We start from the raw sequence: 12,038 nt of genomic DNA, 5'->3' as shown, positions 1-12,038 counted from the left end.
CATTTGCCTTGTGAACACTCTAGAAGCCACATTTGTGACCCAATCTTTATGAAACTTAGTCGTTTCTCGTTATCACATATCCTCAGAAACTACTGGGGGGATTTTGACCAAACTTTGTCAGAATGATGTATTGGTACCCTAGTTGTGTCCCCCTGAAAATCAGACTGGTTCAACAATTTATGAGTGAGTTATGGTCCTTATGGTCCTTTGCTTATTTCTATAATTTACATAGATTTATATAGGGAAAAACTTTGAAAATCTTCTTGTCCAAAATCACAGAGCCTAGGGCTTTGATATTTGGTATGAAGCATCATCTAGCGGTCCTCTACCAAGATGATTCAAATTATTACCCTGGGGTCAAATATGGCCCTGCCCCGGGGGTCACATGGTTTATATAGACTTATATAGGGAAAAGCTTTGAAAAACCTCTTGTCCAAAACCACAGGGCCTAGGGCTTTGATATTTTGTATGTGACATCATCTAGTGGTCTTCAACTAAGATTGTTCAAATTTTCCCCCTAGAGTCAAATATGGCCCCATAGACTTATATAGGGAAAAACATTGAAAATCTTCTTGTCCAAACCACAAATCCTAGGGTTTTGATATTTGTATTGTAGCATCATCTAGTGGGTCTCTACCAAGTTTGTTCAAATTATCCCCCTAGGGTCAAATATGGCCCCCCCGGGGGGTCACATGGTTCATATAGACTTATATAGGGAAAAGCTTTTAAAATCTTCTTGTCAATAACTACAACATTCAAATTTGGACCACATGTATATTTTTGAGTGGCAAGATGAACCTTGACATAAGTTGACCTTGATTTTGACCTAGTGACCTACTTTCACATTTCTGTAGCTACAGCCTTCAAATTTGGACCACATGCATAGTTTTGTGCACCGGAAAAAACTTTGACCTTGACATTGACCTAGTGACCTACTTTCACATTTTTGAAGGTACATGCATCAAATTTGGACCATATGCATAGTTCCGTGTTCCGAAATGAAACTTGACATTGATTTTGACCTAGTGACCTACTTTCACATTTCTCAAGCTACAGCCTTCAAATTTGGACCACATGCATAGTTTTGTGTACCGAAAAAAAACTTTGACCTTGACATTGACCTAGTGACCTACTTTCACATTTTTGAAGGTACAGGCTTCAAATTTGGACCACGTGCATAATTTTGTGTTTCGAAATGAAATTTGACCTTGATTTTGACCTAGTGACCTACTTTCACATTTCTCAAGCTACAGCCTTCAGATTTGGACCACATGCATAGTTTTGTGCACCAGAAAAACTTTGACCTTGACATTGACCTAGTGACCTACTTTCACATTTTTGAAGGTACAGGCTTCAAATTTGGACCACATGCATAGTTTCGTGTTCCGAATTTCAAATGATATTTGACCTTGATTTTGACCTAGTGACCTACTTCCACATTTCTCAAGCTACAGCTTTCAAATTTGGACCACATGCATAGTTTTGTGTACCGAAATGAACTTTGATCTTGACATTGACCTAAGGACCTACTTTCACATTTTTGAAGGTACAGGCTTCAAATTTGGACCACATGCATAGTTTTGTGTTTCGAAATGAAATTTGACCTTGATTTTGACCTAGTGACCTACTGCCACATTTCTCAAGCTACAGCCTTCGAATTTGGACCACATGCATAGTTTTGTGTACCGAAATGAACCTTGATCTTGAGAATGACCTAGTGACCTACTTTCACATTTCTGAAGCTACAAGCTTCAAATTTGGACCACATGCATATTTTTTGTGTTCAAATATCTGGGGTCAAAAACTAGGTCACCTGGTCAAATCAAAGAAAATCCTTTTGTACGCAATAGGGGCTGCATTTTACACTGGATATTCATAAAATTCAGTCTGAAAAATCTTTTGTATACAATAGGGGCTGCTTTCCATGTCTGTTTCGTCAAAGTCTCTTAGGCCTCAACGTTGAAAAATGTTCCCTTAGCATTTGTTGAGAAGCCGTTAACCTACACCCTTTAAACTTGCGGTCCAAATAGAGTAGACAACTCCTATTACTTTTCAGATCAGAAGGTTGTAGGTAAAAGCTGCAGCAGCCGGGATGCCCCCTTTCTGTTTCTTTCTTGAGAAATTACCCAAAAAAATTTAACAGTCATTTTCAGGAAGATTATTCCGGCTGTTCTAGGTGTTCTCAGGTGAGCGACCTAGGAACATTTGGTCCTCTTGTTTTCACACATGGCCGTGAACAGAACGTAAAAGAATAACTGTTTTTATTAAAAACTTTACAGTCTGTAGGTACTTAGTTACGGTAAGCTTGTGAGACACAATGGCACCTTAGCATCGACGAATAACTCATGATCTTATTGGCCAATATTATTGGTTTGATTGACAGGTCAGATATATGCATTGTAAACAAATGATGTACCAGGATAAACTTTGTATAGATCTGAAAATGTTTGATCATTTTCAGATGACCAGTATCTTCCTATTGTTCCGCCTATTCTAGTCACAGTGCCATTTGATTATCCTGAAAATAGTCCCGAATGCTCTACCAGTAGAAAAGATTATGGTAAGTGTAATATACATATTGCTGAACACTTCAGTGTAATAATACAGGTATAATTATGTGTGGGCTTTTACTTATAAAATATGCTTGAACTTCTGCATTGTGTTGCAGAAAATCAAGAAAGCAGTCTTGTTATTGTGACCAGTAATTTTCTGGCGTTGTGCGGTGTGCATCGTCTGTCAACATTTGCCTTGTTATTATCCCCCGACGAAAGTCGGAGGGATATAGTTATGGCGTTGTCCGTCCGTCCGTCTTTCCGTCCGGAGCCATATCTAGGAAATAGTTGGGAACATTTATTTAAAACTTCATATACACGTTCACCACTATGAGTTCTTGCGGCCCGTCAAGTTTCAGTCAGATTGCCCAAGTAACACCAGAGTTATGGCCCTTAGAAGTTTCTAGTGTTAACTATATAGGGTACTATAAATATGGCAATTTCTGCATCATAACTTTTGATATATTTGACCTAGAACTATGAAACTTAAACAGAATTTAGATCACCATACTGTGGTTGTGTACACAAAATTTCATTCGGATTTATTTGTAAATTAAGAGTTATTGCCCTTTAATTGTATAAAACTCCACATATTTGTACATAACAAACTTACCATTTGGTAGAATTTCATTAAATTTCTTTCATTCTTCTCCATGAACATTTATTGTAAACATGTGAAGTTGTGTACCCACACCTGGTCACCCCCTTACCTTGATCACACACCTCCCCCCCCCCCCCCCCCCCCCCCCCCCCCCCCCCCCCCCCAAAAAAAAACAAAAAAAAATCATTCCTTATTTTAGATTTTTTTCAAACAAACTTCATATACATGTTCACCACTATGAGGTTATGGGGCCCATCACGTTTCAGACAGATTGCCCAAGTAACACCAGAGTTATGGCCCTTAGAAGTTTCTAGTGTTAACTATATAGTGTACTATAGATCTATAGATATGGCAATTTCTGCATCATAACTTTTGATATATTTGACCTAGAACTATGAAACTTAAACAGAATTTAGATCACCATACTGTGGTTGTGTACACAAAATTTCATTCGGATTTATTTGTAAATTAAGAGTTATTGCCCTTTAATTGTATAAAACTCCACATATTTGTACATAACAAACTTACCATTTGGTAGAATTTCATTAAATTTCTTTCATTCTTCTCCATGAACATTTATTGTAAACATGTGAAGTTGTGTACCCACACCTGGTCACCCCCTTACCTTGATCCACACCTCCCCCCCTACCCCCCCCACCCCCCCCCCAAACAAAAAAAAATCATTCCTTATTTTAGATTTTTTTCAAACAAACTTCATATACATGTTCACCACTATGAGGTTATGGGGCCCATCACGTTTCAGACAGATTGCCCAGAATTTAGAGCACTATAATATGGTTGTGCACAGACAATTTTGTACGGATTTCTTTTGTAACTTCAGAGTTATTGCCCTTTAATTGTCTAAAAATCCACATATTTGTACATAACAAACTTACCATTTGGCACCCCCACCCCCTAAAAAAATAAATATATACATATATATATTTCCATTCCCTTTTTTTTAGCTCACCTGTCACAAAGTGACAAGGTGAGCTTTTGTGATCGCGCGGTGTCCGTCGTCCGTCCGTGCGTCCGTAAACTTTTGCTTGTGACCACTCTAGAGGTCACATTTTTCATGGGATCTTTATGAAAGTTGGTCAGAATGTTCATCTTGATGATATCTAGGTCAAGTTCGAAACTGGGTCACGTGCCATCAAAAACTAGGTCAGTAGGTCTAAAAATAGAAAAACCTTGTGACCTCTCTAGAGGCCATATATTTCATAAGATCTTCATGAAAATTGGTCAGAATGTTCACCTTGATAATTACTAGGTCAAGTTCGAAACTGGGTCACGTGGGTTCAAAAACTAGGTCAGTAGGTCTAAAAATAGAAAAACCTTGTGACCTCTCTAGAGGCCATATTTTTCATGAGATCTTCATGAATTTTGGTCAGAATGTTTACCTTGATGATATCTAGGTCAAGTTCGAAACTGGGTCACGTAGGGTCAAAAACTAGGTCATTAGGTCTAAAAATAGAAAAACCTTGTGACCTCTCTAGAGGCCATATTTCTCAATGGATCTTCATGAAAATTGATCAGAATGTTCACCTTGATGATATCTAGGTCAAGTTCGAAACTGGGTCACGTGGGGTTAAAAACTAGGTCAGTAGATCTAAAAATAGAAAAACCTTGTGACCTCTCTAGAGGCCATATTTTTTAATGAGATCTTTATGAATATTGGTCAGAATGTTCACCTTGATGATATCTAGGTCAGGTTCGAAACTGGGCCATGTGGGGTCAAAAACTAGGTCAGTAGATCTAAAAATAGAAAAACCTTGTGACCTCTCTAGAGGCCATATTTCTCAATGGATCTTCATGAAAATTGGTCAGAATGTTCACCTTGATGATATCTAGGTCAGGTTCGAAACTGGGTCACGTGCGGTCAAAAACTAGGTCAGTAGGTCTAAAAATAGGAAAACCTTGTGAGCTCTCTAGAGGCCATATTTTTCAATGGATCTTCATGAAAATTGGTCAGAGTGTTCACCTTGATGATATCTAGGTCAGGTTCGAAACTGGGTCATATGGGGTTAAAAACTAGGTCAGTAGATCTAAAAATAGAAAAACCTTGTGACCTCTCTAGAGGCCATATTTTTCATGAGATCTTCATGATTATTGGTCAGAATGTTCACCTTGATGATATCTAAGTCAAGTTCGAAACTGGGTCACGTTGGGTTAAAAACTAGGTCAGTAGGTCTAAAAATAGAAAAAACCTTGTGACCTCTCTAGAGGCCATATTTCTCAACGGATCTTCATGAAAATTGGTGAGAATGTTCAGCTTGATGATATCTAGGTCAGGTTTGTAACTGGGTCATGTGCGGTCAAAAACTAGGTCAGTAGGTCGAAAAATAGAAAAACCTTGTAACCTCTCTAGAGGCCATATTTTTCACGAGATCTTCATGAAAATTGGTGAGAATGTTCACCTTGATGATATCTAGGTCAAGTTTAAAAGTGGGTCACGTGCCTTTAAAAACTAGGCCATTAGGTCAAATAATAGAAAAACCTTGTGACCTCTCTAGAGGCCATATTTTTCAATGGATCTTCATGAAAATTGGTCAGAATTTTTTATCTTGATGATATCTAGGTCACATGTGCTCAAAAACTAGGTCACTATGTCAAATAATAGAAATAATGACGTCATACTCAGTTCAACACTGGGTCATGTGGGGATAGGTGAGCGATTCAGGACCATCATGGTCCTCTTGTTTAAATGTTCAAACCTTCAACATGTTAAGTTGTGACTGCACAAACCTTGCCCTCAGCCATGTTAAAGATATCTTACCTGTGTTCTCTTAAGGACATCTGTCCTTTTAAGTTCAAATATACATGAACTTGTTAAACAGCAACACCTGGTGCCAAACCACTCAAAGACAATATTTCGTTCCAGCTAAACTTCAAGCTCACATTTCAATTAACTGCATTTAATTTTAAAAGCTAAGCTTATTACAGTAAGCATATCCCATTCAAAATAAATTCTTTAGTCAGGATCAAAGTATCATACAATTTAATACTCTTTAATTAAACATTTGTTTTCTGTTAAATTGATTTTGACTTATGAAATTATTTGCTTCTTATTAACATCCTTAACTTTTTGCCGGATATATCCTTTTGCCATTCCTCACCACAAACCCTTTTCGGCGGGGGATACCAATTCATCGAATTTGCTTGTTACTCTAGAGGCCACAGCTGTGACCCAATCTTTATCGAACTTGGTCAGATTGTTTGTCTTGATGATCTCTAAGCCAAGTTCAAAACTGGGTCATTTTGGGTCAAAAACTAGGTCAGTAGGCCAGATCAAAGGAAAATCTTGTTAACCTCTAGAGTCCACAGTTTAAGTTTGAAACTCATGGGAATAGGTCAGAATGTTTGTCATTATGAGCTCTAGTTCAGGTTTGAATCTGGGTCATGTGGGGTCAAAACTAGGTCACCCAATCAAATCAAAGGAAAAGCTTGTTAACACTCTAGAGGCCGCATTTATGATCCTATCTTCGTGAAACTTGGTCAGATTGTTTATCTTGATGATTGCTAGGCCAAGTTGAAACTAGGTCATGTGGAGTCAAAAACTAGATCACCCGCTCAAATCAAAGAAAAAGCTTGTTTTAAAAGTGGTTGCGCTTTTGCACTAGTGATGGCGATATACAGTAGTGGTAGCGCTGTGGTGGACGGTTAGAGTTAGAAAGTCTGACTGCAAATAAATTGTTTTACTCACGAGAAATAAGGTGTGATTACAGGGATTGTCATTTACCTTTTTGGATTTAATGTCTTAAGAAGCATATGTGTGAATAATGATTGAACGACTAATTTTTTAATCACATAAAACTTTTATATATTCAAGTATCATGCAGACACTGTTTAGCCGTTGCAGATGGGAAGTAGTACATCTCCTAACAAATTAAAAGAAGAACAATATCGTGTCAAGCCTTTTTCTCCGAAGGGATTAATTCAAATCCACCGAAGGCAAGTTCTACAATAAGAACACATACTCCTCCAAAATACAGTCACTCAAAAAGGGCTTAATTTGTTCACCGATCAACAAATAGGTCATAAAACTGAAATCACATTCCAAATAAGACAAAACTTTTGAAAAGTCAGTCACTTTCAAATCAAGAAACTCTTCAAGAAATGAGACGATTGCAACAATGACGATGAATATGGAGAATTACTTGAAAATATTAGCGAAATGGAGGAATGCGACACTTAATTGTATTAATTTGGTGCACGTGAAGACTGGTCATTTATTAGGCAGATTAGTCAATTGATTCCATTTTTTTAACAAAGAGAAAACCATTTCAGAAGTATTAATAGATGTTCTGGAAATATTTGAAAAAGAAAATGTAAAAATTGAGTTTCTGTCATTTTGTAGTAATGGCCAGGAAAACTCCACATGCTGATGCTACAATGTGTCAGGGTTGCCACTTACCTTGAAAAGTCAGGGATTTTTTTTTTTTCAAGGTCGGTGAATTGTCGGGGAAATCTTGATAATGGTCAGTGAAAAATGAAATTTTAGAAAAGTCAGGAAAATGGCAGGGAAAAATGAAATTCTGGGTCGATGTTTAAAATGTTCAGTGGCTATGGCAGCCTTCAAGCAGTATTTATAAGTACAGTCGGAACTCGGTATCTTGAATTTCAAGGGACCGTGCTTTTTATTTCGAGATAACCAAAATTCGAGTTATGAGAAGGGACGTATATGGACAAAGTGACTACACATTACGAACAGATTTAATGAAAAGTCAGAACTGTTTCCTTGATGCTGTGTATACGCTGTCGGCAATTTATGCGTACACGATTCTGTACAGTTCGTGTTTATCAAAGTTTTAAGTTTTTCGAAGAATAAAAATGGTACCAACTTCAGATGTTTTTGAGCCAAGTTTCCTGTTTGTACCACGTTTCTCTCCCGGATGACTGACAGCATTTCGATCTGACATTTTGAACGAATGATGCTTTCCCCCAAGAAGTTAATTTTTATACAGTCTTTGAAACTTTGACCACTTGTTTATCGTCATGATCTCCATGTGTAGGCAAGAGTACATAACTCTGTCAACTATTTTGGCTGAATTATGGCCCTTTTTGGACTAGGAAATCAGTTGATTTTTAGCTCACCTGTCACAAAGTGACAAGGTGAGCTTTTGTGATCGCGCGGTGTCCGTCGTCCGTCCGTCCGTCCGTGCGTGCGTGCGTCCGTAAACTTTTGCTTGTGACCACTCTAGAGGTCACATTTTTCATGGGATCTTTATGAAAGTTGGTCAGAATGTTCATCTTGATGATATCTAGGTCAAGTTCGAAACTGGGTCACGTGCCATCAAAAACTAGGTCAGTAGGTCTAAAAATAGAAAAACCTTGTGACCTCTCTAGAGGCCATATATTTCATAAGATCTTCATGAAAATTGGTCAGAATGTTCACCTTGATGATATCTAGGTCAAGTTTGAAACTGGGTCACGTGGGTTCAAAAACTAGGTCAGTAGGTCTAAAAATAGAAAAACCTTGTGACCTCCCTAGAGGCCATATTTTTCATGAGATCTTCATGAATATTGGTCAGAATGTTTACCTTGATGATATCTAGGTCAAGTTTGAAACTGGGTCACGTAGGGTCAAAAACTAGGTCATTAGGTCTAAAAATAGAAAAACCTTGTGACCTCTCTAGAGGCCATATTTCTCAATGGATCTTCATGAAAATTGGTCAGAATGTTCACCTTGATGATATCTAGGTCAAGTTCGAAACTGGGTCACGTGGGGTTAAAAACTAGGTCAGTAGATCTAAAAATAGAAAAACCTTGTGACCTCTCTAGAGGCCGTATTTTTCATGAGATCTTCATGAATATTGGTCAGAATGTTCACCTTGATGATATCTAGGTCAAGTTCGAAACTGGGTCATGTGGAGTCAAAAACTAGGTCAGTAGATCTAAAAATAGAAAAACCTTGTGACCTCTCTAGAGGCCATATTTCTCAATGGATCTTCATGAAAATTGGTCAGAATGTTTACCTTGATGATATCTAGGTCAAGTTCGAAACTGGGTCATGTGCGGTCAAAAACTAGGTCAGTAGGTCTAAAAATAGGAAAACCTTGTGACCTCTCTAGAGGCGATATTTTTCAATGGATCTTCATGAAAATTGGTCAGAGTGTTTACCTTGAAGATATCTAGGTCAAGTTCGAAACTGGGTCAGGTGGGGTTAAAAACTAGGTCAGTAGATCTAAAAATAGAAAAACCTTGTGACCTCTCTTGAGGCCATATTTTTCATGAGATCTTCATGATTATTGGTCAGAATGTTCACCTTGATGATATCTAAGTCAAATTCGAAACTGGGTCACGTGGGGTTAAAAACTAGGTCAGTAGGTCTAAAAATAGAAAAAACCTTGTGACCTTTCTAGAGGCCATATTTCTCAACGGATCTTCATGAAAATTTGTGAGAATGTTCAGCTTGATGATATCTAGGTAAGTTTTGTAACTGGGTCATGTGTGGTCAAAAACTAGGTCAGTAGGTCGAAAAATAGAAAAACCTTGTAACCTCTCTAGAGGCCATATTTTTCACGAGATCTTCATGAAAATTGGTGAGAATGTTCACCTTGATGATATCTAGGTCAAGTTTAAAAGTGGGTCACGTGCCTTCAAAAACTTGGCCATTAGGTCAAATAATAGAAAAACTTTGTGACCTCTCTAGAGGCCATATTTTTCAATGGATCTTCATGAAAATTGGTCAGAATTTTTTATCTTGATGATATCTAGGTCACATGTGCTCAAAAACTAGGTCACTATGTCAAATAATAGAAATAATGACGTCATACTCAGTTCAACACTGGGTCGTGTGGGGATAGGTGAGCGATTCAGGACCATCATGGTCCTCTTGTTTTGTACCAGTCTATAGTTTGTCTAACCTGTTTGTCATATGGCTTTGAAACTTTGACCACTTGTTTACCATCAAAGTCTACATATGTAGGAAAGACTACATAACTTAACCCGGCTGTACATATTCCAGAGTACCTGTGGAAAAACTGTGGACAAATACAAAACTTCCATGGAAAATAGGTATTTTCCATGGAATAGTATGGAAAAGTCACCTGTTATGTGGCATGTCCAGTGATTGCAAATATTTTTCATGGACATCTCTGGAAATCACTCTGGATATCTTTCAGAATGTTCATGGAATGTTCACGGACACTGTAGAAATGTAGCACTTAGGCAAATTTCTGGTGGATTTATGTACACTGCCAGATGGTCTTACATTCCCATAATTATAATGCAATACTTACCCAGTTCCACTGTTTGTCTTATCTATTTTTCTTTTTTTGTCTGAAATTCTGTGGTAATACTTACATCAATTCTTTGAATAGTTGAGCACACTGTCAACAGTCAGCTCTTGTTTTAAATCTCATGGTAACCAGGAACCTGTTTAGTAAATTGGAAATCCCCTCATAAAATCGTCTAGTAAGAATTTTGATCGGCTAGCTTCATACAAGTGTGCATACTGTTTCAGAGCTTCCACTTTATAAGGTCAAATGGGGGCACTTGGCCCCTTTTTGGGGCCACTAGAGCCAAAATTTGAAATACCTTTAAATGACTTCTTCTTATGAACTGCTTGAAGGATTTTCATCAAACTTGGTTTGTAGCATCATTATAAGGTTCTCTCCTAAGTTTGTTCAAATATGGGCACTCGGGCCCCTTTTAGTGGCTGCTAGAGCCCAAAATTAGAAATACCTTTAAATGACTTCTCGTGACCTGCTAGAAGGATCTTCTTCAAAGTTGGTCTGTAGCATCAGTATAAGGTCCTCTCCTGGAGGTAGTTGGGCCCCTTTTAGGGGCCACTAGAACTAGAAATAGAAATGCCTTTCAAAGGCTTCTTCTCATGAACCGCTTACTTGATCTTCATCAGATTTGATCTATAGCATCATTGTACGTTCCTCTCCCAGATTTGTTCAAATGGGGGGTGGGGGGCACTTTTCCCCTTTTAGAGGCCACTAGAAATGAAGATATAAATGCCTTTTAAAGACTTCTTTTCATGGGCCACTTAACAGATCTTCATAAAATTTGATCTGTAGTATCATTATAAGGTCTTCTCCCAGTTTTATTCAAATGGGGGACTTGGCTCCTTTTAGGGACTGCTTGAGCCAAAATTAGAATGGATTTATATCAGTAAGTGCTTATAGGACTTATTTGAAATTTCATTATTGTCATTAGTTGGACTGAGACAATCAGGGTAGATAACTATGGACTGATTTCATGTCAAATTACCTCCCTTTATTTCAAATTAAAATGGGTATATCTCTGTAACTAATGAAGATACTGATCTGAAATTTCATTTGTGTCAACAGATGGACTTGGACAATCAGTGAAGATACATACTGACTGAATTTATGACAGATTACCTCCCTTTATTTTTTATCTAAATGAATACACCTTAGCAGCTTCTAATGAGATTGGTTTGAAACATTATTTATGTCTTCTTTCATATTAGATAACTCTTGATTGAACATTTATCAATATGAATACTTTACTAATATATTGTTGTATAGGCTTGTACTCTGTATCTTTTACATGTATATACCAATGCATGATTACCTCCCCTGATTTTAATAAAAAGGGATTTATCTCAGTAAATATTTATAGAACTCATTTGAAATTTCATTATTGTCTTTAGTTGGACTGAGGCAATCATGGTAGATAGCTATAGACTGATTTTATGTCAAATTACCTCCCTTTGTTTCAAATTAAAATGGGTGTATCTCAGTAAGCAATGAAGGTACTGATTTGAAATGTCATTTGTGCCATCAGATGGACTCGGACAATCAGGGTAGATAACTTTTGACTGAATTTATGACAAATTACCTCCCTTTATTTTATGTAAACGAATACATATCAGCAGGATCTAATGAGATTGGTTTTAAATGTTATTTAAG

General features: G+C 37.4%; 1 protein-coding gene across 5 annotated transcripts in view; it reads left to right on the top strand.

Moving 5' to 3' along the window:
- The window catches only part of LOC123534966 (mediator of RNA polymerase II transcription subunit 15-like), a 286,252-nt gene that overhangs the window by 250,042 nt on the left and 24,172 nt on the right, over positions 1 to 12,038 (top strand). For 4 of the 5 annotated variants that reach the window (XM_045317469.2, XM_045317467.2, XM_045317466.2 and 1 more), the window contains one exon: positions 2,462 to 2,560. The exons of the other annotated variant lie outside the window; for it this stretch is intronic. In XM_045317469.2, coding sequence (XP_045173404.2) covers positions 2,462 to 2,560 — 99 coding nt within the window. The remainder of the gene's footprint in view (positions 1 to 2,461; positions 2,561 to 12,038) is intronic. 5 annotated transcript variants of the gene reach the window in all.

This window comes from Mercenaria mercenaria, chromosome 12 (genome assembly GCF_021730395.1).
Source record: "Mercenaria mercenaria strain notata chromosome 12, MADL_Memer_1, whole genome shotgun sequence".
Classification (NCBI taxonomy): domain Eukaryota; kingdom Metazoa; phylum Mollusca; class Bivalvia; order Venerida; family Veneridae; genus Mercenaria; species Mercenaria mercenaria.
The sequence above is the reverse complement of the archived record's forward strand: the minus strand, read 5'-3'. Positions and strand labels throughout refer to the sequence as shown.